This window comes from Columba livia, chromosome 11 (genome assembly GCF_036013475.1).
Source record: "Columba livia isolate bColLiv1 breed racing homer chromosome 11, bColLiv1.pat.W.v2, whole genome shotgun sequence".
Taxonomy (NCBI): Eukaryota; Metazoa; Chordata; class Aves; order Columbiformes; family Columbidae; genus Columba; species Columba livia.
The window spans coordinates 2,866,850-2,892,870 of record NC_088612.1 but is presented as its reverse complement, the minus strand read 5'-3'; the positions used below and the strand labels follow the sequence as shown (position 1 = coordinate 2,892,870).

The following is a 26,021-nucleotide window of genomic DNA, read 5'->3' as shown; positions in this document are numbered from 1 at the left end:
GAGAGCTGACGAACGTTTAAAGTCAAAGAGATTCAGAAGCTTTTCTCCCACATCTGAATTCCTGACAGTTTTTAAAAAGGACGGTCAAGATAGCTTTGTAACTAAAGCACATTTATGTTTAACCTGTCTCCTAACATGGTCAACTATTAAAAACTTTTTAAAAAATAAATAATAATAATAATTTTTTTAAACAAATCGCACACAGAGCCAAACTAGAAATGGCAATACAAACTTCTCTCTGTAAAAGAGCAAACACTGGACTGCAAGATTCACTGATGACACTGATGCACATAATGCTTAACAACTTACAGCGAGGAATTTTCGCATGTCTGAAAATGTGATTTTAAACTGCAGTTCTAAACAGCAGGGGCATGCAGTGTAACATGCCTGTACCAAACCTCTTGATTTATTATTTTAAGAGATGAGAAAAGCTTGCTAAACACTTCAAATTTACAAACTCTAAAAGGTTGCAAGACTATTCTATCAAGTTGCATTAGTCCACTAGATGTTTCATGATGTTCATAAAATGATTTCATAGATTGTAGTGATGTATTTTTACATTAAATCATTAACTGGGAAAAAGTATGAAAACAGTTTACCATGCAGGCATACACAAGGAATATAAGCAAACCAGAAAACCTAGGAAAAACCTTTATGATACGCTTCACAGCAGCAATACTGCCCATATGGCGTTAGGAAATAGGTACGTTAGTCTTCCAAGGAACCCCTGTGCTGCAGTGAAATGTTTTTCTGTGCAGCAACTCATTACAGCTCGAGACTAACTCCATAAAACAGCCACACACGGCATAAGTAGGATTTAGGGCTGCATCGTTACACAGAAATGCTCTCAGCTAAGAATTCTGGGGCATCAGAACTATGTTGGGGAGTCAAGTATTACCCATGGGGATAAAGCACAAACTGAAATACTGATTTAACAATCCTACCCAAGAATTTGAGTGCACACAGCAGCACGGGAGAATTTTAGGTTATAAAAATACAGTCTGGCCATCTGATTCTAACTGGCACTCAACCCCTCCCATTTCCTAATCTCCTCTTGGGTTTTTATCTCATTTCTTTATTATTAAAGCTTCTTAATCAGACTCAAATTGTTGAAGTACTCTTTATTAGAAGAAAGAAGCTAATGAGAAAGTACTTTTTAGTTCAGAATTTAAGACACCGGCAGCCCAGGTTGTCTGCAGTGTATAGGGCAGCCAAGCTACACTTTATAAATAGATGTATAACTCTAGACTGACGACTATAATTTCAAGATTATATTCAAATGCTTAAGCTCTGCAAGAAGCTGCAATTTGAAAGCTTGCATTGCTCCCTCCACGCTGTGCTTGAGAAGCTGACAGGTAAAATAAATACCATCAGTGTTAGCAGCCATGAGCAAAAGCCTCTTCAGGTTAAACCTTCCGGCTGCCGTCAGGAAGCTGAGCAGCAGCAAGACCACAAACGCTGCTCTGAATCCTTGAGTCCTGCTCCCGATCCCCCTGCGAGACAGTACGGGACAAAGGACACTCGCGGGTAATGCGGTGACAGAGGGACTGGAGACACCATTACGGATTATAATGCTGAACATTGTAAAAGAGGACAATAAAATTGTTGTTGAGCACTGAGCAGGTTTTCATGTCAACACAGTGGCACAGAGAAATTAGGTGAAGGATTTCCATGTAGGGACCAGTGGAGGAACTAACACCAATTCTAAGACACTCCTAAGGATGTGGGAAATTATAGAGACATACCAAGCCTGCCTTCAGGCTTGGGAATCATTGGTATTTTATTTAAAATTTTCCTGTATTCCTTTTTTTTAAAAAAAAACAACAAACCTAATAAAAACAGATTTATAGCTTGCCTTCACTTTGACCCTCTTCTATCGAATTACTCAGAAAAATTAGAAAGAAGCTATATGCAAAAACGAATGTAAAGAGGAAGCAGAGGGGAAAAAAGAAACCATAAGATGATTAATAAAGTTCCATTAAAAGAAGGCCATAATCACACCTTGTAGCAAAGGCGTCCTGCAGGAGTCCGATACCTAAATAAAATTCATTGCGTTATTAAGATCACACATGACAAAAGTCAGAAAAAGCCAAAACTCAAAAACCTAACTAATGGGCTATACTAAAACAGCAGCATTCCTGAAGTTTAGTTACCTGCTATGCTTTAAGTTCTCTTGTAACCCTGTTCCTGGGGCGCTTTGCTCTACCAAGTCTGCGAGGTTCACGGGTCAATGAGGACACAGCAAATCTATACAGGGCGGGCACCCCTGTCCATGGGGCTGCTCTGCTCCAGTCCAAGTTACCATCATTGTAGCAAGAGTGTCTTCAGTCACCCTTCTCTATCTTTTCTCCTCAGAATTAGCACTGAAACCTGACAACTTCAACCCTGGGTTTGTGTGTGTATGTTTCTTTGTAAGTTCAATAAGGACAGTTTGAACTACAGCTCTACGGCAGGAGGACGAGACACAAGAAAGATCAACACTGCAGCATTCTGAGAGAGCAACCTGAATAACACTCTCCGGGAAAAAATAGAGAAAAAATTCTTCAAAAAGAAGAAAAATAGGAGTTAGTAAAGTTACACACAGGTGTTCAATCACAGATAAATCTAACCCGGGGTGGTAGAGTAGGGGTGGAAATGAATATTTTAAATTGTGCCAGAAATGAAGTAATCTGACCTCAAAACAAGCTCAAGTTCAGAGCAGTTTTAATCCTTCAAGAAACCAGTTGAAAGGACGTGAAATAACTACTATGGCAACATAATTCTTCCCAGTGTGAGTTTTGCTATGAGAAATGCAAGGACTCTTTGTCACTAACGAGACTTGCCAGATTTACTTAGGCCAATCTTACTCAGAACTCAAATGAGGAAAACAAATTACAAACCTTTTTCTCCCTAACAGTCCCAGAGTTACTGGGCTTCACCTATGCAACAATGTTTGTTTTAGAATGGCAAACATAACCGATTTGTATATAAATACATAGCAAGCCAAATTAATTCTGACCTACAGAGCAACATTTCTATTCACTGGACCTAGGAGAGGAGAAGAGTTGTTTTTGCAGACAAAATGACAGGGTATCCAGTTAAAGCTGAAGATCTCCCGAGTAATTTCATCCCATGCCACCTTCCAGTGGAAGGAGGTGTTGAATATTAGCTCAACAAATGGCAGCATTTAGCTAATGGAGCTGCGTGATGCAGTTTTTACAAGATTTACCATCACCTGGACTTCCAGGGCTCCACGTAATCCTGATAATGATGATGCATGGAAAGTTTCTAGAATCCTAACTGATCAACTTTTTTGAACTGTCTCTCAATACTAGTGCGGATTGTAATCTGCATGCTTAGTTCAGTGACTCATGTTATACCACATCAAGATGATATCTGAACAATGTTAAAACACAAAAATCCACTTCAACCTTGCAATCCAGAAGCTGAAAAAGCAGGAGCTGCTGCTTTCCACGATCAACTTCCTATCACCCACCTCCAACTATCCATTCTCTGAGCCGAGCTCAACACAGCCTGGATACAGGCGATAGCTGCTCAATTCAAAACATATTGGATTGTAGGTCCCAAACAAATTCAGAGTGATCTGATCAGTCCTCCGATAAATGCCGGGTCACGATGGCTACTGGCACACTACCAGCCAGCTGTGGGGAACGCGCGCACACCAACGGGCAGAGAGCTGCAGGGATTTTAAGGACTGCAGCTCCTGGGCAGCGTTAGAGAAGCACAGGGGAAATGCAGAATACTCAAGGCAGTGTGCACAGAGTGTGTGCTGCGAGAGAAAACAGCTCTGTGAGCACCCAGCTGTTCTGTTGCTGAATGCTCCACGTAATCCTGATAATGATGATGCGTGGAAAGTTTCTAGAATCCTAACTGATCAACTTTTTTGAACTGTCTCTCAATACTAGTGCGGATTGTAATCTGCATGCTTAGTTCAGTGACTCATGTTATACCACATCAAGATGATATCTGAACAATGTTAAAACACAAAAAAAACACCTTTCAAAGAAAATAAACCAGAACAAATCACTTTTTCCCATAAGTACTGAACCAGTTGTTTCATCTCCCTGAAGCTTTATTCTGTCATCTCAACTACTAAACTAAGGTTTTCTAAGAGTAAAGACTATTTTTCCTTATTTGTTCCAGAAGATATCCAACATTAAAACTAGCAAAAATCGGATTGTGGTGATATAGTACCAAATACTTAGAGGAGCATACACCCCAAGGAATCAAAACCAAAATACTCCAGACATCCAGCCTACCTGGTAATTGCTTCCTTTCCAGAACTTCTTCATCTCTTTGCGCTTCCAAGCAATAAGCGAGCTAGTAATGAGTGTACACGGTACCAGATAAAGAAGGGCAGGTTGTCCCATCTTCATTAATGCCAAGACAACAAAAGTCAGCACCATACCAATGGCATAAGCTATAAAAAGATATTTACACATACACAATCAAGAACAGCTGAATTTTTAAATCACTCATTTAGTAAGCCAGAATTATTATTTTTTTAAAAGCAATATCTTACTTGTTAATATAATTGCATAATATAATTGCTCTGTATTTGCAAGCTCTCTCAAGCAACTGACTACCACAAAGAATATTATTCCCCTTAAATATGGGCAGGCACATTAATGAGATTAAGAGATTGTTGACAACATTGAATATTTACCTGAAGAAAAACTACCTACTTCTGCCATTTAATAAAGAGCTAGCATAAAGATTAAGTGCCAAAATATCACGATTTACCTATTGTACAGGAGATGTAGTATATAGAGGATGAACTTGTTTGAACATCAAATCTTCGACAATAGGCAACCAGAAGCCCTTGAAGATTAAAAAAATAAAAGAGGATTAATATTTAGCCATTAATTTCTTTCTCCTCAATCCTCCAAATCAAAGCAGCATAAAAAAATATCTAGTAATACTTCCCATTACTCTGTTATCTTCTTCCCATTTATTTCAGGAAAGCAAAGAACCAGTTTAAGAAAGCCTATGGTTAGTCTTGAAAATCAGAACCATAATGCAAATATGAGTCAAGTGAGCTTGGTATTAAAAGGTTTCATTTTTTTAAGCAAGCTAATTACATTGTGGTACTTTCAATTTGGGAGGCACTAATGTAGAAGAGTAACAGCCTTGCTTTAGTTCTTCGATAGGATTTTAATGCTCGCTCTGAACAATCAGCAGTTTAGCCTCGGTACAAATGGCAGGAACAGGGGGAGCACGCTGCTCACGGGCTGGTGCCTTGTGCCCGACTGCAAGTAATTCGCTCAAGACTCCAACCACGGCAAAATCCAGCTCTTCTGAGAATGATGGAAAAGCTTGATAATACATTTTCTGCTACCTCACCTCTAATTATGTGGTCTAGGATATGAAAACACTATGAAGTCACAGAATACTTGCTTTTGGTGAGATTTCTATGAGATTTCATTAATACTGACAACTAGATTTCTCTGTGGGACCTGTATTTACACAATACATTGCAACAGACAAGTAAAAACTCCCCTACTTAAGTGTTCTATAACGTACTAAGTTTCCTTATATTATGGCTTTTGTTGCATTCTGCACTGCCATATTTTTTTGGATTTAGTAATTACTTTGTGAACTAAACTCTAATTTAAGTCAGTTGAGAATCAAAACCAAAATATTTAATCGTAAGTTACAACTGCGAAAAACATTTGCTCACCTGGGACAATAATGTCTCCAAAACCCAACAATGAAAAGGGCAAATCACAGAGTGTTGATGCAGAGTAGTCAAGTCTAGGCACTCTAATAACCACAGGTAACTGTAAAACAGTAGTTCAGAAGCCCACATAAATCTGTTCTAAAGCATCCTGGCTATTTGTATTTTATATCTGTTTGTGTGCTTAAATCATTGAACAGTTTTAAGGTAATTTATTGTTAATGCGGAACTTCAAAACAGGTAGAACCTGAAGTAAAAACCAGAAACCAACATAGAGAGTGGATAAAGCTTAAGGCAACAGGGAAATTGGAATTTCAGATTTACAAGTAATATGCACACACACACAATAAAAAGTTTAAAACAACGTTTAAGCATATAACGAGAATAACAAATCTGGATTATTAACCTAACTATAGAGTATTGATCAACGATATCCAGGCCCTGAAGAGAAATTTGGACAGTCAGGTTTTCCCCAAAAGAACAGTCTTTTCAGAGGGAATAATTTAAAAATCCAGTATCTGAAATACAATCCTTACTTTCTCATGGGGAGCTGAGCGTTCAGTAGGGACTTCCACCAAGTTTCCATCATTCTAGGATCAAACCCAAGTCAACAGGTATTTAATACTTAAAAGAAAATAGCAGAAGCTGGCTATATTTTGTGAGAAAGTTATGCTGAAAAGCACACTATGAATTAGCTACAAAATGTCAGTATTTGTATGGTGCACACGCTAAGACAACTATTCATACCTTTTCACTGTTTCCAAAAGGACCAGCTGCAACTTCAACCATTATACTTGCCCCATTCTGAAATCAAGGTGATTTTTCAAAAGTTAGTGGTTTAATATACCAAACCATTCATACTACGTTTATTAAAAACTGCTTCTACTTCATCTTGCGACTCAGGATTAGAAAAATCCAGAATATCAAAAGGAAGGCACTAGTATCATACAGTATTATATACCACCACATTGCTTTGCATTAAAAACACATAGTCCAGCCTAAAAGAGCTGTTTTAAAGAAGAACAAATGACAAATCCACTAGATGTGGCTGGAAGTTTAGATAAAAATGTGTCAGCTTTTTCTGCCGTGAGCTTTCTGCTTCAAAATAAAAGGAGGTGTGCTTGCACACAGTTCACACCACACTGCAAATGAGCACCGCAGAAAGTACGAGCGCACGTTCCAATACACGGGGGTTGAAAGCAAAAGGAGGAACAAAACTGGAGGACGGGAATTTCTCCTCATCACTCTGCCACAAAACTGGGGACAGCTTATTTCTGGCCACGGGACTGCTGAAAACTTAGTCATTTAACAACATTTACAGCACCTACACAAGCATTACATCTACAAGCAACGCAAGATGAAAATCTGGGCCACTGCTGTCTTAAATGGGGAAAAAGAAAAGGAAGTCGGTGTTTCTGCATCGAGAATATCGAAAACGCTAATCTGTTTGGCAAAAATGCTGCCCTAATGTCCAGACAACATTTTTGGTTTTATTTTAAAGATAAATTCACAGACGTACCTTTGTGATAAATGGTGTTATGAAGACAAAAAACACATCGTACAGGAGGAGAAGGCCTAGAAGTATCACACAGGACTGGCAAAAGAGAACAAAGTATTACCATAGGTTTTCAAGGACTGCACAGTTAGATTCTGGTATCATTACCATATCACCCTGTTACAAAGAAAACCCCCCCAGCTCGCCTTTTTATTCTGGCACAGCATTTAGAACAGGATTCACTTCTTTTATTAATTATTAAAAACAGTAAGGGGGTTTGTATGTTTTAAAGTATCTCTTGAGCATTGAAAACCTACTAAACTCACAGATTCATGGCACTAGAATGCTTTCTTAAGGTAAGCAACTTACAGTACCTTAAAGTTGGGCATTTTCAGTGTTTTAATAAAGTTGAGGCAGAAAGCAACTCCCAAAATATCTTGCAAAATCCAAGCCCACCTACAAATAAGAACACGTTTTTACACATTGTTCAAATTACTGCTGGAATCTAAGTGCAATAATGATTTTACATTTTGCTGGAAACAGCAAGATCACGAAGTTTATTGGAAAGTGAGAAATGAGTTTTGAGGAAGTATTGCTACCAAAACCACAAAAATATTAGTTTCGAGATGGTCAATTTACAACTAGGCTCTGATCATAAATAGGTAACTGTTCTTCATCAGTGTATTACAGCAAAAATGAGCTGAACAGAGGCTGAAACAGGGCCTTGGTGTTCACGTGTACGATTGTTCACTTGATTGGAAGCTCTACTTGACATCTGGCACCAGATGTTACTTAGGATTGTACTGTAATATTTGTGTATTTGTGCTCCACTGGACCATAGGAAGACCCTTTGCTATTTCTGCACTTTTTTCCTCTGTGGCAGTCATTAGCAATCAAACTAGTTTTTCCTCATCTTCATAATTGTTTGAAACTCCAAATTACCACACGGTTCATTTGTATAGCTTTGTTCTCTATTATTCCCATGCTTGTTAAGCTTCCTAAGTTATTTCAAGACTTTTTTGAAATCAGTACTGGAGTTTAGAAGGATGCCATGTTCCGTGATTAGTTACACGATGGGAAGTTCATTAATGACAGTTACTCTTTTAACTCAGAATGCATCACTTACCTATCTTCATTTCGAAACACTGCCCAGACAACAGCTGCTGCTATGCAGAATACAGCAAGGAAAACAAGCCTCACTTCAATGCTTTTGTTGCCACACGCAATCCTAAAAGAACATAATTACATTTAAAAATAAAGCCTGCAACAGCCAAAACAGATGCCTGCGCTATCGCAAGTCCTTAAGCTGACGTGGTGTTCCCTTACTGAGGGTTTCGCCTTTGCCCATTTGTTGCACCCGGATTCAAGTGACATTATTCTTCTAACTGCAGTGCCAGTCCTTCCTTCTCCAGGCTGCCTTAAAGATGTGCCCAGAGACGCTGAGTTGGATTTTGATGGCAGTGTGGTTTAACCCGGCAGGCAGCTACACACCACACAGCCAGTCGCTCACACCCCAAATGGGTGCTCTATGGTATGGAATATCCCTCTGGCCAGCTGGGCTCGGCTGTCCCCTCTGTCCCCTCCCAGCTCCTTGTGCGCTCCCTGTCTTCTCACTGGCAGGGCCAGCGTGAGAGGCTGCAAAGTCCCTGAGCGCTCAGCAACTCAAACTTCAGTGTGTTAATAACATTATTCTCATTCTAAATCCAGAACACAGCACCACACCAGCTACTAGGAAGAAAATTAACTCTGTCCCAGCATAAACCAGGATAGATGGTCACTCCTTGTTTCAGCAAACACATCCGGGGAGGGCAGCAAGAAGATGGATTTATTTAATCCATTTCTGTCATGTAACAATTATGCCAACAGAACTATGCCGGTGAGGGATGGTCAAGTCAAGATTCCAGAAAGGGGTAGTGGTGGTAAAAATCGATTTTACGACAAGTAATACAAGATTCAAAACGGAATAACTACGCACTGCAAAATTGTGAACCAATATCTGTTTCCACTGCCTACTTAATTTTCTGAGACAGTTCTTGAACTGATATAAGTAATGGAAGTAACACCTGTCCTGCACCTTACACAAAACCTGCTGGTTTTTCTACCGATCTCTACCTTTGATGGGCTACTGGACCACCTGGCACTAATATGCTGTACTAAATAACAAGCAAACATAATCCTAAACTTCCAAGCTTATAAGCGTTGTTCTTTTGGGAAAAAAGAATATATATATATATCAGTTGTTGCATTGAATGTTAGGGGTTTTTAAAGTGAAGACACATGGGAAGAAAAGAGGGACATTCCCATACTCACTAATACCTGCGGGATATTTAACCCGGAGGAATAAGCAGAGGTCGTCTGTATACTGATCACCCACTGCCTGAGTTACACTGTGGCCACTAAATTCTACCACACAGGACACGAGCAACGTGTTACTTCACAGGAAAACATTAAAACTTGGTCTGTCACAAGTACAATACACAGTAACATGAGGGGAAAAAACCCTCTACTGCCAATAGCATAGTACTTGCTTAAAACAGTCCATTAAGAGTTGGAAACTCCTCAGTGTTCCCACCCCAGGAGAACAAAGTATGTGCAGAATCCCCCTTCACAGAGTTCCCTGGTGAACAAAGGAAACGGGCAATCAGAATTTTGTAAAACTGAGCTCAGACAGCCAAGCTGAGCCTTTCCATTTTATCACAGCAACGCTTTAAAATAAAGATAATGCAGCAAATCTCCCACACCCCTATTTTAACTCTTGATTATGCTACAGGTCCCTTTCTTATCTGTTGAAGGAGCTTGTAATTTTCTTTTGTAAAAATCCCCCATACTAAACTCTTCTCGTATTCTCACACTAGCTTGAGTAGCAACCAGAAAATACCCAAAAGAAACCTTATATTTATAACAAGTGAAAGGTGTACGATACCTGCACTGCCCAAAGGGTATTTCTCCCATTAGTGCCGCCAGACAGTTGTAGAGACTCATTGCAGATGCCAAGCAGAAGACTGCTATTATAACATACACTAAATAAAAAGAATGGAAGAAGGGAATCAGCGACAAAATACAATAGAAAAAAATAGCAAACAGGCATCAAACACACCAAAGTACATTTGGGGTAAACTGTTAACAGCTGCAGCACAGTACAGTCACTGGAGACTACGGTCAGCTGGTTACAGAGGGGTCTGAATTCCGAGCGTCCCTGCCACAAGCAGAGTTCTCAGAAAGAAAAGACCTGAGTTTTGAAACGTTTGAATTGAAAACTTTAAAAAATTCCTCCCTTGAGGGCAGGGAAAAAAAAAAATATTAAAAACAAACAAAACTGACCAGTTTGGAAACTACATTTTACTGAAATGACATAATTCAAGAATTTAGCTTATTGATAGCACGCCTGAGTTTACTCCGTTATGGTAGTGTCAGTTCATCTTAATTAGTGCACTGCAGCCACAAATGGAATGATAATACAGCAACACCTAACAAAAGCTTTCACTCTAAACACTACTAAATTACCACTGCCATCCACCCAAGAATGTCAACATATATAATGTGCTTTTTTTAGTAGTCAATAGTCACCTCTCCTCTCCATTACTTCCTTCAGAATAAGGCTGTCAAGGCAGCCTTTTGTAAGCCAGTAGAAGAAAGTTTCCCTCTTTTTAAGTAGCAACTGCGTCTTGTCAACCCTCGACTCACACGTGGAGAGAACAATTACAAAACTAATTCTCATTTAGAAAAGTAGCTTTTCAGACTTCGACACCTAACAAGATCACGCAGAAAAATAAGTGAAATTAGAATATCCATTGTTCCTTACCTAGCCATTTGTAGAAGAAATAAAGTAAGACCAGCATGACACAACAGATGACAACGAACAAGATAACTGTCACAGGGGTAAAAGTGACATTTTCTTCCTTCTTCCTTCTTGTTTCTCTCTCCCCAGGACTTGCTATTGCTTTCAAATTCTCACTGTTTTAAGAAAACAACACACACAGATTCTGAAAACACTTCACTATGACCAGAACTGCTGGTTATAAAGCATTTAGACTCATAGCATTTCAGTTTAATCCTTCATCCCATTATTAGACTTAACAACTACAGAAAAATGGTATGCTTATTGTTGGAGTTTCTCTCAATATTTAATGAAGATACGCACTTCTAAGGCAGCATACACCACAGGAAAAAGATCGTTAACTGCCCTCCTTTCCAGTTGTGTGGTCACTAAAGAGTAAAATCCCTGATCTATGTGAGGAAAATCACACCAATATCAAAACTCTTAAACACCTTTTCAGGATGCACACTCAACTCTATTAGCCCATCACCTCTGACCACAACGTTTATTGGGTTAAATGCAGTTAATCTGATAGACTCATCTATGATAAATCAAAATAATGGGAATGACACAATGTTTTCAAACCTCCACTAACAGACATTAAGTGTCTGCAAAACCCATTCCTGTTAGTAGAATGAAGCTAAGTACTAGTTCTTTTACCCTCGTACCTCATAATTACAGAGTAAGTGAAAGAGAGGGGGTGTAACTGGGGAGTAAGATTTCTGTGCATACAAACTCCATATTTATACCTCACCATGCAAAATAAGGAGACTTAAATTGTTGTGTTTGTTCTTTGAGCAGATAGCCCTAGTACTCTTTAGTACAAACAGCAGTGCAACTTGCCCATCAGATAGCGTGTTCCTAACAAATCCCAGGACCAACCTACAAAATGCTGGATTCAGCTTCCTTCAAAAGAGAAAAACCCACAGGAGTAATGTACTTTGTTAGATTAATCACGTTCTCAGAGGACGTGCTTTGAGTAAGCAGCTTCAAAAAATAAAATAAAGCTCACCCAAGATGTATGAAAGTGCACTTTAACAAGTTTAATAAAATTGCATCTAGCTATTTTCAATATGGGAGACAGCATCACATTTAGTTGTTTTAGCATTCAGCGCAGCCACACCCTATAGCACTGCAGGGTAAAAAAGCAGCATAATCAGATCCAACCTTTAAAAAAAGAAACACCACTCCCCCCCTTCTTTAATCTCTTTAAAAATCACTATGATTTGCATAACTAGTGGGAAAGAGGAAGCTGTTGTTATCACATACAATCCACTCCCTGCTGTTCTGGGGGGCGAAGCACTGAGAACCCCAGGTACCAACGCACAGCGGCCCATTTAGCGCATGCACACACCCGAGAAATGCTGCAGAGTAACACCGTGCCCTGGAAGGCCGGCAACATCCAGCTTAACCCCAGATTAAACCAGTTCGGTGCACCGAGTGTGCTTCACTTCACAAAACCAAGCCGCATACCTGCCCTTCAAGCGCAGTGCAAGGCCCCTAATGCCCCCTCGTTTCCCCACATTTGCACCAGGGCTGCTGCTGCCCCTGCCTGGTCCTGGAGCCGCTGTTACACCACCAGGTAACAGGCAAAGCTGAAGCTGATAAGCCTGGTTGGACTTTAACTGTCGGGAGCCACCCAGACATAACCAAACTGCACTCCCAGTGCTCCTGGTGACAGGAGGGCAGTGCAGGGACATCCCAGAGGGTGCTCAACAGCCAGCTGGGAGCGAGCAGATGTACAGATCCTGCCAATGCAGACACTACATATTAATACAACGACATACGTACCTCTTGGATCACTGGATTTTAAAGGTGTCATTAAAACATCAACGTTATATCATGGATATTGGAGTACGATGATGTTAGTTATAGAGTATGTGGTAGCTTCTCAAAACCTTAACTCATTCCTCCTCCCAAGAGCTATTATCCCTCAGGGACTGTTACCATCTACTGCTCAAAGTTCCTCAAGAACCTACAGTGATTTTTCAAAGGTTGCAGTGCTCAAGCATTTCATGGCAAAGCAGCTACTCACACCCAGATCTTCCAATTTTTTAACTTCCAAGCTAAAAGAACATAATTTTTCACTAATAGTAGTGACAGTTTTTACAACATTTGTAGTCTACATAATTTAAGCGGTTCCATCTACCAAACTTACAGTTCTGCTACTCCACTCCAGTAGCCTCCTAGTGCCACTGTAAACACAGCAATTAGGAAGATGACAACCATACTGCAATCAAACTCCGGCAAAGGTGGTGAATACAGAGTCACATTAACTTTATTTCCAAGTGTCTGAAAAATAACAGAAAAGTTGGTTCATAAGGACAACAAATAAATTATATTGCTTATTTTCCAACAAGATGCACATCATGATTTCGTGCTCTTAACCTACACAATGCTGAGAGAAAACAATGTTTTCAATTTACTGCCCAAGACATCCCATATATCTGCCTTGGTCATTGTAAAGAAGCAACACTTTCAGGATGGTCAGGTTTGAAAACAAGCCCATTACTACTGCTGCGGAAACACAGGGATACCACAAGACAAAAGAGTACTTCTTTCTATTATCTCTCAGAAGTTGTGCCTCTTGCCCAAAAGCTTTTCATCCCCCACAGAATCACAGAAAGCAAAACCAAGATGCTTCCATTTGACTGAAAGGTGACATTTAAGATGATAATTTGACAGGAAATGGAAGGTGGTAGGGAAGAAAGGTTTGCTGCTGTGGTCAAAGTAAGCCAAGACACCTAAACCAATCCTGCAGTGAAAACAGACTTCAGAGATGAAGCAGAAAAACAGATCTGTTAGCAGCCTGCATGGGGGATAAAAATGAGAGAGGAGAAGCCACGCCAGGGAGGCTGGGCTACAGGAAGATCACACTGGCAGTGGAGAGGCTGAATGGGAACCTGAGTAGTGTAGTGGAATACACTGGCCATATGTGAAGACAGCAGGTTCATTTCGGCACCTGAATGATGTAATTACAGATACTAACCTTACTGTAGGCTAAAGAAGTCAGAATCGTTAATTTGGCTGAAGTTATGGAAGTTAAGAAAACAAGAAAGAAAATCAAGTTCTTGTGAACTATTGTAGTCATATGAAGTGGAACATAACTGTCAAGGCTCATAACATACCTGACTCAAATGGTGACAGCTAACTGAGATGAAGCCTTCTATGAAAAAGTACAAAGAATGGTTATACAACCTTACTACCATCCAACTGGTGCTGTCTCTCTCTTCTAAATAAAAGGAGAAAGTTGGAGGCCTCAAAAGAGTTATAACAGAAATGCAGCTGTAGTAGGAAGAATACAACGGCTGCCAGCTTCTAAGCAGCACATATCATTCAAAACAACAGCTACCAGCGACATGACAGAAGGCTTTGGCAAAAACTACATCAGAACTAGGAAAGGATCACTTGTAGTCTAGTTCCTCACTGCTTTGACAAAGGCAGTCTCATGAGAAGACAAAAACAAAACCAAATTCTTTGATTCACTAGCAGTATGAGACACCATCTGGCACACTCATCTACCAAAGTCACTTGGGTGAATTACTATCGCTGTGCAGAGCGATGCTACATGACAGCAGCCCAAGCAGCACCAGGCAACAAACTGGGGCAGAGAATATCCAGAATACATTATGGATCTAACCTTGCCCTGGTTCCCTTTCATGTTAGTTGCATATATCTTAAAACCACTCAACTAAGCAAACAACTGTCTTACTTGAACAAACTTCAAGACAGAGGACAACCTGAACCAAAACAGAGTGTTCATCGAGACTATGACAGACTGAGGACAGTCATCACAGACCTTCAGTCATGTCAATGCTCAGCAAGAACCAACCTTTAATGGGAACAGACATTAAAAAACCAAAGTCCTGTACACCTAGGCGTAATTCCCGTTTGCCTACTTACCTCAGAAAACCTCCCAGGGCAGCTCTGAAGATCAAGAGCAGAAACGGTGAAGTGAGCTTGCAAATTGAACCCAAGACGCTAAGACTACGTAGGTTAGTGCTAGCCCCTGCTATTCACAGGAAAACATGGACAGTGCAACTCCTGCCTGGCAAAGCTATTTAACACTAAATCAAAACCAAAATCACAACAGAAAAAGCCACACCAAAGAAAACATACCGTTTTATTTGAAACCCTCTGCAATATTCTGTATCCTTACACTACATGTCACGGAAAACCAGCCCCAAATACCCCCTGCTTATAAAGTCGAGGAGGTACCACAACTACCACAATTTAATGACACGCTTGGCATCTCACCATGAACTCAACGGCAGAAACTCCAATTATACTGCTTAATTGCTCTGTAACAGATGCTGTCGTGCTCTATAAAGAGAGAGCTCATCATCTGGCAAGGACAAAATGACCCTCACACCTTCCTCAAAATCCAACTTGGTCAGGCATCTGCGATTGTATACAAGTCTACTGGATGGCTGCTTATCTTGTTTAGCAGGAAGACTTCTAAGATTAACCCCCCCTCCAGTTAGGTATTATGTTTCCCATTCTTCGTGCTCTAAGTAATCATTCTCTCGAATTAACCTGAATTAGGAAGACCAGCATTTCCATGACTTAATATGCATCCTCACGTGTACCTATGCACATTCAAATCAGGTAGACATCCACATCTGACTTGACATTATTGTATTTATTTGTCCAAAAGCCTAAGTTTATACAAACTGTAACATGCTGAAGTTATATTACTTACCAGCTGCATATCTACTATGTCATTATATCTTATAAGAGCAACTGGAATAGTCACATCTTCAAAATCAGTCTTGTTATCTGAAATGGGAGACTAAAAGAGAAAGTGCCAGCGGTAAGTATATTGAGACTATTTGCAAAGGAGGTGAGATCCCTAAAAGCAAAATATCCTTTCAATTTCACTGTACTTGTAGGAAGAAAAAAATACAAATATCTCATTCATCCCATTTTCCAAAAGGTTAATGAAAATAGATGTACTTAAATCAAACAGGGGACAGATTAAAGATACAATTCAGCTGTAGCTACTTTTAGATGATAGAGCACAGCATTGCACAGGGCTAAGTGGGAATGATCCTCTCGCCCTCAGTAACAGCAGCTCACGCCAGCACAGACTGGGTGGAAGGTTAACAACTTGTGCTGGAATCCCACACGTTGCCAGGTCCTCTGCTTTCGGGGTTTCTCTCAGCTAAATTTGCACAACACCGCATCAGACCAAAAAGAAAAGGCAGTATTTCACTACAGAAGAAAACCAGATGTTCTAACTTACCAGCCTAGGTTTACTGGCAATCAACAGCATTGCAGCACCCAAACTTTGTGCAATTCTTGCTTTCTCCAAAAAAGTGCAGTTTCCTCTCATCACAACAACTGCTTTGTCCTTCATTAGGCCAGAAGGAGCTTCAGAAGAATTGCAGAGTACTGTAGAAGTCAGGTTTTCCAGAGCCCTGAAAGTCTGCAGAGGAGAGGGAGAAGAAGAACGTGATGCGAGTAGGAAATGTGACGCTGCACACTAATCTAGAAGACGTTACCATGCTATGCTCTCTAATCTGAGGTTTGCCAGAAAGAGGCATAACAGAAAGGAATCATTAATTCAGGAATATAAAATCGGAGCGGCGGTTTCTACAGCTGTTTCTAAACACAATTTCAACAGTTGTTGCTGTAATTTAAAACATAAGAAACTGGTTATATAGGAAAATCACTGCCTGTAGTTCTGGGGAAGCCAGTGCACATTCTGTGACATTTCCAGGCTTCAAAAGACAGACACAACATGACCAGAGTTCTGAAGTATAATACTTGTTCAAAAACAGCTGACGAGCCTGACAACGTATTACTTATTACAAAATATTTTTTTAAAATCTGTCCTTATTTCAAAGTTGAATTTCACATTGACAATTATTTTTAAATTAGCGTCAGTTTTCTTCAGTTAGTCAAGACATCCCAGTGGCCAAAGTAGCACAGCAAGGATGTTTGGGGCTGACACATGCTTTTTACTGTTTTATATGGAGCTAATCTGCTAATGCCTGACAGGAGGGAGCAGAGAGAAGACTGCTTGATCACTTCCAAACACAAAGCATTTCCTAATGGAAATTTGTTTCCGCCTCACAGCCTAGTTTGGCTCCAAGAAACACGCTCAGAAAATATGGCATGATGATAAATTCCAGATAATCTCCTATTCCATCACATTTTCAGGACAATTAAACAGAAGATCAAACTGAGGAACTGATATGTGAAAACCTTTTCAAACGTTTACAACGTTTTGTAAACAAATGAACAGAAGTTTTACTCCCAACTTTATAACCTGGACATACTCATAACACCTGAAGAAAAAGATGGAACTATATCAGATGAATACGTAAATATATTTAAAACCAGTTATAAGCACCGAGAGAGTATCACCATTGTAAACTTTAGAAGTTGTTTTTTTTAAAGTATAGAACTGTTTGCTACAGAGATCTTGTGGGGGCAGGCAGAGACACGGCCCAAAAAGGTAAATATTCAATGCAGCACCTATTTAACTCAACATTTTGAAGACCAGTTATAGCTGATCCAAATTCATATTGCATTCTATTTTTCTTAGGGTATACGATTATGAACTACTTACAGCATTGTCCAGGCTCTTCGGAAGAGACGTCCAATTCGAATTGTAAATGATGCAGTAATCCTTGGTCGCGGGAGGCACCCCATCTCCAGAGGCGTGCAGGATCCCCTCATCCGCCGCTACCTGCAATAAACCAGGGTGTTGTCAATAAATAAAGTCCAGAAGATGAGGTCTAGAATTTCCCCTACTAATAAAGGTATTGTATGGCAACTCCTAGAAGATTTTTTTATCAAATAACTGTAAACCCAAAGATCAACTAGTGTACTGTAAGACAAATTAATATAATTAAGGAAATAATGGAGTCTCCTCATATTACATGAGGGACTTGGAGTAATCTTATTTCTGAATTTCTGATACTTTTAGGGATGTATTCTTCCCCCCAAGCATTAATATACTCATGAAAGTGGATAAATGAACAGCATAAGGATTAGATGTAGCTACAGGTGCAAAGTATTGAAAACTACTTTGTATCTCAAATAAGCATCACCTTAAAAAACCTGAGAGATGATCTTATCTCAACTGCTTTTCGTGAGAGAGAAACCGACCTAAATATCAGGAAATATCAATAGATTTTTTTAAAATATTAAATCCCATAGTAAATTCCAGGCTTGTCTGAAAGAACACCAGGATATCAAGCTAGAAGTAGGCAGGGATAAGGGAGGAAAGCCCAAATATTTGTCATATGTACAATGCTAATCATTAACAGTGCCTTAGAGGCTGCTGTATCAGTATTCTGCAGCAAGTGGGAACTAGAGAGAAAAGAAAAACACGTGACAATATTGTTTCGGAGGTTTATGTCTGCCTGGCTTGAATAGCAAAAAACCTTCTTCAGAGAAATCCATTATACTGGCCACAGCACGTGAACATCTGCCGGGAAAACTGCGTCAAACCGCCCGAGCACATTAACTGTTTAACATGTAACAGTTCTTCACCCATCAGCTAAAACAAGTTGTTCCGTGATTTATGATCAGCACCAAAGTTATCAAGCTTTTCTCCTAAGTGCACTCACCTAAAAGTATAAGCTAACGGCAAACTGAAAGCAATACAACTTCCAACAGGTACAAACCCCAGATGTTTCCATCCACTAAAAGCTCTTTCTGCTTCATGAAGTAGAACAATGTGTTTTTTGGGTTCTCGGAAATCAGGTTCCAAGGCTACAGGAGCATAAGTCTTCCTAGAAGGAGGGATTACTTGCTTATTGGATACGCATGTTTTGTTTGGCACGCTTCCCTTCTCTGGGGACGAGTCAGGAAACACAGTTATTGCTCACCAGACTTAAAGATGATGAGAAACACTACACGCTACACCTCACTTGGAACATTCCCACTGAAATCCTGTTGCATCCAGGTGAACTTTCATTGTGTAATTGCTTCTGCATCCTTTCAGAACACGCCAGGGCTACTAGTTTGGGTACATGGCCTTAGAGTCAGATGTGCTGCTGAACAGCGTAAAACAAATCCTACTCTCAGCATACACGCAAAGTAAAAACTTCTCACTGGGCGCATTTTCAATCTTGCTACTTAAGTAGAAGACTAAGACCGTGTCTGCAAAACTGCTCCTGAACAGATTAACCTGCTTCCAGAGGCTGACCTGCGCCAGCATACAAATGTCCCCGCATGGCAGAGATGTGGCAGCCGTCCTCACCTAAAGGGCCATCATCACCTCCTTTTACTTCAGGTTCAGACAACTCCCAATGGCTCCTCACCTTCAAACAAATGTCCTCCTAGTTTTGACAGGTGGTTCTCTCATCATATTGCCTTCCTTTAACACCTTTAAGCTTTCATTGTATAATTCCTTGTCTTTGGTAAAGAAGACGTCTCATACTGTCTCTTAATCCTTATTTTTCCTAAGACATCCCTGTGCTGCAGAGATATAAACTTGGGCTGACTGTTGAGCTTTGGAGTGCACTGGTGATCCCACCACATAGAATACTGGAAGTTACATGAACGAGGGGACACAGAGACCAAACCAAGGCTGTATTTACAGTGTCCATCACCGTGTGTAGATAAGACACACAGGAAACTCAAAGGTACGGAACAGGGAGAAGGTATTTTGCACATAGCAAGTAACAACATACGCCTCACTGAAACATAACAAAGTAGGAAAAAAATCAGCGTGAACAGAACAAGCACCATTTCCATAGCTGTGCCAGCAGCCCCACGACAAACAAACTGTCCGTCCCGGCACCGTGACCCAGGTGCCTGTGCTCAGAGCGCAGCAGTGGTCCTTCCCAAACACCCACTGCCTTCCCGAGCGTTAACTCCCCACCCTGTTAGTCTCAGACATTGTTCTTGAGGCTGAACGACCTGGCCTAACGCTCACCGCTGCCACAGCTCCATTTGCAGAGGAAAGGAGGAGGCAGGCTATGGAGCCTGGAGTCTTACAGGAGGGCAGGTGAAGCCCCTTCCCTTGTCAGCAGCTGCAAACCCTTGGGCTAAGGAGCAAAGCCACCCTTCAGAAAACCCCAGCACAACTGACCATGTCTGTGTGGGGCTCACAAACAGCAAGGGAGAACTCTGTAAGGAGACACAAACTACTTCACCCAAAGGCACTCTCGAGGCTCTAGCAAACTGCTGTGCACCTCCTGCCGAGCAAACCCAGGGGTGACTTCCTATACAGGAACGTACTCTGGCTTACCAAAACAAGGTAAAAATCACATCAAAACCGAGCAAACTCCAACAACAAAACAACTCTGTGCAGCAACACTGAATGTAAATATGCCCTTCATACTGTTTATGCAGATCACAGAGGTTTCTGGCTTTCCCGTGTCAATGCTCCATCAGACAAAAAGCAGCGACCTGTGAGCAGAGAGAAGCTGCAAAGCAGCCCCGTACAGGAACCGGAATGGAGAACACCTGCGAGCCAGGACACGCACACACGAGGCTCCCCTCAGTGTCCCCATTGTAACACCTCTGCAAACACCACTGTTTACCTACGCTGGCACCCAGGACGCTCGTTATCCAAACCCGCCAGAGCGAAGCCCAGGCCCGGGCAGGGGGAGCCGGGGGAACCGGGGCCTTGCCCGAGGCAGGGCCGGGAGGCCCGAAACCGCCGGACACACCTCGGAACCAAACCGCCTCCGAGGCGCTGGGAGCCGGGGGCGCACACCAGCCCCACCGGCCCGTGCCCGCGGCCGGGGGTCCGCCAGGGAGCGGTTCCAGGGGACAGGGAGAAAGACGGAGCCGCTCGGCCGGCAGAGGGGGAGCGGCCCGGCGCCTCCCCGCACTCGCCCGAGCGGCGCGGCCCAGGCAGCGGCGCCTCCCGCGGGGGGAGCAGCGCAGCCCTTACCGGCGCCAGCAGCAGCCCCCACAGCGCGGCCCACAGCGGCCCGGCCGCCGCCATGGTCCTCAGCCGCCACCTGCTCGGGAAGTGCCTCGGCCGGGCTCGGGCTCCCCCCGCGCCCCACGGAGCCTTGCACCGCCGCCGGCTCCCGGAGAGGCGCCACTTCCTCTTCCGTCCGCCGCGGCCGATGGGGGCGGACACCCCGCTGCGGCCGCGCCCCCGCCCGAGCGCCCCGGCCCGGCTGCCGCTCCGAGCCCGGCGGGGCGAAGGGAGCTGCGGCGGGGACAGCCCGGCCGGCCCACACGTGCTCCCGCCGGCAGCCGGGCCGGGCCCAGCCCGCCTGTCTTTCGGCCTCGTTCTTTCGCCGTGGGTGGCCAACAGCCATCAGCTAGCGGGGTTTTCTACCTGACAGCTCCAAGATGCGCAAGTTTTGGGTACTTAAATACTACCCGTTACTAATAAAACAGTTGGGTTTGCCCCACATCTCTCAAGACACAGAAATCTGAGTGTTTCACCTCATTCTGTATTTCTAGGTGGTCAGGCACACGCACAAAGCCGCGGCAGAGCGGTACGCTGAGGGCAGCGCTATGAATGAGAGCAACAGGTCTATCAAAAGTAAAATGTGACCTGTAAGAGGCCGAGGGAGTTGCATTGTTTGCACTTTAAAAAGAAAAGCGTTTGAGAGATGTCTTCCAGGCTTCAAAAAGCATTAAAAATGTTGTGATGCAAGCGCCAGCAATGATTCACAGGAAAGACAAGGACGAAAGCGGCCCGTGATTTACCAGCAGAGGAAGTTGTGCAACAGCTTTCCGTGGAGGTTTTCAAGCAGGGGTTACGCTGTTTCCTCCTGTGCCTTCCTGATCGCCAGGCCAGCACACACAGGGATGCACAAGAGGCACAGATACAGATATCTTGATAATAACAAGCAATATTTCTTCCCTTGGTGACACTCCGCAATTCATCTTTATAGCAGAAACAGGCTTACACACCTTGTAGATTTCTAGGTTGCAAAAGCACATCTAACAATGTAATGTGGTTAAACAGTGCAATATAATGGTTTATTGTGACACAGCTAATAACACATATGTCGCTACAGAACTGGTATTAAAAAAAAACCCCAGCTAGTACATTGTCCACCTGCGTGTTTCTATTTTTGTGCTGTTGTCAGAGTAACCACAATACTTTACATGGACAATGGTCTCTTCTCCTGAATCTAACAGTATCTGGAAGACACATTAATACAGATTACTTCAACAAATATATCAGTTCTGTTATCTGTGAAGAGCCAAGAGTGTGTGCGTGACAGTGTATTTTGGGCACAGCCGAAGCGTTTATTTCAAATTGCAAGTGCATAGCTGCTCACAGCATCAGATTCCAACACACGTCCTGCCTTACCTAATACCAGTCCCTCTCCTTGTGCTCCCCAGGACACCACAGCACTCTCTATTCTGTCTGCAGCTGGAAAAAAATGGGCCAAGGAAAAATACTAGAAAATTGTTGTCCCAAAAGGTGTATGTTTGGTTTGATCTCCCCTGTCTCGATGCATATTTAAAGATACGGTGTAAACAACTCTTGCATTAAACACATTCCCTGCAGTCCAGTGGGACCGTGCACATTAGAAATACCCCCATGGATGAGTGAAACGAGTGAAGGCCTTTCCTACAGGCCACGGTGCAGCAAGGTCATATTAGCATGAACTAATGAGGGTCTGTAAGTCTCACTTTTGATTTCTATTTTCAAGCTTGTATCACATCCCCAAAGGTATTGAGCTGGGTTTTAATAGTTCCTGCTGGTAGAGACTATGAGGGTAAACATGGGGAACTGCATTTAAAAACAAGCTACTTTCACCATCAATATGCAGCTTCAACTCATGTTAAGACTGGACTTTCAAACTTGTATTAGATCATTTTTCTTTTTAAATTGATTACTGTCTAGAATAAGAGCCGTTGTTTTGCCTGATCTCTGAATCCTTACTTTCAGACAGCTCACTGTGAAGAGATTAATTACTGATTATCAGTATAGTCTTAATTCAGCTTTACGCTTAAGTTATGTAAAATGTACATGTCTGTCTTAAGCACCAGCAAGATCAGATGCATGTAAATACAATATATTTTTTTAAAATCCTGTAACCAAACACTTTTTCTAGCTCTTTGATGAAGAATCTGAAATTATAATAGTTATCCACTTGTACAGGCCAACCCCAGCTTTAAAAGCACACCAAATTCTCTCTCATAGTCTAAATATAGATTTGAAGTCCACTTTTAACTTCCAGTAAGCCAGAGCAATCATACTAATTTCAGTTTAAAAGAATGGATTCTTTCACATTACTTAAGATTTAAATATATACATATATATTAAAACATACATTAAAACAGTAAAAGACATAATTCCACTCTTTTTTTGCCCCTGAATTAGGGTGGGCCCTTAGTAATAACTACCTTCATTTTGTTCAGTTTGGATTTATATGTAAATATCAGAAGTAACTTAAAAATTATTATGAAGAGAATATTAGTCCCATTTACATTGCTTTAATAACAAAAAAAATTAAAGAGGTTCACTAAGTAAAGTAGTTTCAAGACAGCTTTGTGTCCTCCATTTCATAAGTAATGTACTGCAGAGGTCTCCACAAACACCTTAAAGTTGTTCCTGTCCATCTGTTACTACTCTTTTAAGTGGGATTAAACCTACATTAAGAGCACTTGAACCATGGTTTTGGGTAACATTTTAGGATTTGGGTCACACTAACGGGATGCACAGAAACAGGATGTATGGAACAAGCGACAGGCACAAGTTGAGGCCTGAGTGCAGCATTCAGAACATCTGGAACCTCACATTCATCACTAAAAAAAGAGGCACAGTCTCATCTCCCAAACATATATGTGCCATCATCTGCAACTGCAGAAACCGTATTTTCTGAAAACAGCTCCGTGAGCCACTGCAAGACAAGTATATTACCATCCATTAGAGTCACACTGGCAATCTATGTCTCAAAGTCCCCGATTAGTCATGCATTTAAGCGCCCGATTTCCTCCATATACCAATTATGCACTCATTATGAGTATTTTCCAATTGGTATCAAAGCCGTCCTGTGCATTGCAAACAGCAAATGTTAGCAAGTACATGTTCTGCTCCTTGCTCGTTCCTCATAAACGCACACCACACCGCTTCTCAACCTGCCTCACTTGCATATCTCATTTTTCCATCGTTCCCGATTGACCCATTAGCCTCTCTGCCCACCTTCCCCAGAGTATGGAGAGTTAAGCGGCAATAAGCAGACTTAATGCTTTCACACAGCAGAGCTGAACGTGGAGATAGTTTAAGTAACTCCACAGATGAAGGCTCTGAGGAAACAGCTGTCCAGCAGGCCAGCTCTAGACAGCACTGGGAAACCTTTTGCATGCACACTATAAGCACATTAGTATCAACCGACAAGTTACTGTGTATGAGCAAAGGGCAGTTTGTCTGCAGAAGACCAAGCACCAACCACTTGGAGCACCTTCTTGGGCACACAGGGACTTCAGCTGTAGAGCTAAGTACCCAAAATTTTGAATTTTAAGCATTAACTGCTATTTTGGGTCTAAACTCCTGATCCAGTCCCTGTATTAAGACAGAACGGCACATAATAAGAGTGGTATTATAATAGCAAGGAGTTAAAATTACAAAAGAGATATTCCAAGCAAACTTGGTTTTAGAAGAACATTCTATTTATGGTTAGTCTTAGTTTTCTGTCCTGAAGCAAATCTGCAATCTAATGAATTATAATTATTTTTAAATTTTAGGATGCCACACCTTTGACGTTAACCCTTAGCATGTGATTCAACTGCCTTTTTTGAATTTAAAGTCTACCTTCAGGTCCCATAAACTATAAGCATAACCTAGTAAACCACAGTACTGCAAGTACTCTTCTCCATTGAAAAGTTTGTTCTCCTAAGAAGATACAAATGATAGGAAGGAAGATCTAGCTTCTACCTCACATTCCCTGACTGCCTCACTTACCTGAATTATTTTATAGTATAATACCATTAAAACAACTGCCTGAGATTCTTGACTAACCAAGTTTGCAGAACCACAAAGTATCTGGAAGTCTCAGAAACCCACTCACCAGAGAAGATCTTTTTGACACCACTGTACCACACCACTGGTTCCTTCTTGTAGTTCATCTCAGCTATCTCCACAGAGATCATGAAAGGCAGACGAGATCCTTCTTATCTTCAGCTCCTGGGGTTTTATAGCAGTGTCACAGAGCTGATAATGAAGTCAACCCAAGCACAATCAAGAGCAGCCATGTGATTATTCATTTCACCAACAGATCTGACGTTTTTTCAGTGTTACTGTATTTAGTATTTAAATCTCATAACCATACCTCCATGGAATTTAGCATTGTCAAATTATGCTCATTCTTGCTGGCACAGTAATATTAAGGTATTTATTCATCTCTCAAACATTTTTTGTCTACACAGAGTGGAAGCAGAAGCACCTGGTGGTCCAATATGGCATGACCGTACAAAGGAACAGCACTGCATGCCTGGGGTGCAAGTTACCATCTCACAGGCCCACTTGGAATATAGCACCACACCACATAATTGTTGTAAAGCTGCTACAGGAGGTAAAAAGACATATTAGGTTGGGGGAAAACCTTCTCTATATACTGACTACAGATTTATGCAACATTACGGGATAGTGAGTAAAGCCTAACAGGACAATCAAGGGATAAGACAGCATCTAAAATAACAGCTTAATGCCCATGCCCCCCACCCTTTTATTTTTTATGCTAAGACTCTGCCAGACTACACCTGGAAGACTCGATACTGCTCTGCTTGCAAGTTATTTTACTTCCAACTACGAAAAGAAACCATAAAATGCCATTGGGTCAGAGCAGCTCGTTGCCATATCATGTTGATGTAAGGTCTTTACAGCCTGCAAGGTAGATTAAAGTTTGATCCTTTGCTCTCATTCGCTGTATTTTACTCCAGCCACATTAGAAACAAAACCAAAACAAACCACCCACACACCAAACCCCCCAAACATACAAACCAACCTCATACTGGAGTAATAGCTTGTGTAGAGCAGAGATTTGATGTAAAATTGTGCTCTCTAGTGGACAAATTGGATTTTGTGCAATGAAGGTTCAAGCCGTGCTGATCCATCCACCTGACCCAGAGGTTTTCAGTGCACA

At 41.6% G+C, this 26,021-nt stretch overlaps 1 protein-coding gene across 5 annotated transcripts in view; it reads right to left on the bottom strand.

Annotated features, from left to right (window-relative positions):
• Positions 1–25,784, bottom strand: part of SPPL2A (signal peptide peptidase like 2A) — a 30,900-nt gene extending 5,116 nt beyond the window's left edge. Inside the window, exons 1-16 of one of the 5 annotated variants that reach the window (XM_065075876.1) lie at positions 24,948–25,784; positions 17,567–17,686; positions 16,235–16,417; positions 15,692–15,781; positions 13,148–13,281; positions 10,975–11,126; positions 10,096–10,192; positions 8,299–8,400; positions 7,547–7,628; positions 7,197–7,271; positions 6,425–6,481; positions 6,214–6,267; positions 5,681–5,780; positions 4,744–4,821; positions 4,260–4,420; positions 2,000–2,035 (exon numbers count right to left, since the gene is read on the bottom strand). In XM_065075876.1, the coding sequence (XP_064931948.1) occupies positions 2,000–2,035; positions 4,260–4,420; positions 4,744–4,821; positions 5,681–5,780; positions 6,214–6,267; positions 6,425–6,481; positions 7,197–7,271; positions 7,547–7,628; positions 8,299–8,400; positions 10,096–10,192; positions 10,975–11,126; positions 13,148–13,281; positions 15,692–15,781; positions 16,235–16,348 (1,332 nt within the window). In that variant the 5' untranslated portion in view covers positions 16,349–16,417; positions 17,567–17,686; positions 24,948–25,784. Of the gene's footprint in view, positions 1–1,999; positions 2,036–4,259; positions 4,421–4,743; positions 4,822–5,680; positions 5,781–6,213; positions 6,268–6,424; positions 6,482–7,196; positions 7,272–7,546; positions 7,629–8,298; positions 8,401–10,095; positions 10,193–10,974; positions 11,127–13,147; positions 13,282–15,691; positions 15,782–16,234; positions 16,418–17,566; positions 17,687–20,851; positions 21,038–24,947 lie in introns of those variants that run through there. The other 4 variants (XM_065075873.1, XM_065075872.1, XM_065075875.1 and 1 more) reach the window with 4 other exon arrangements.
• Positions 25,785–26,021: the final 237 nt, after the last annotated feature.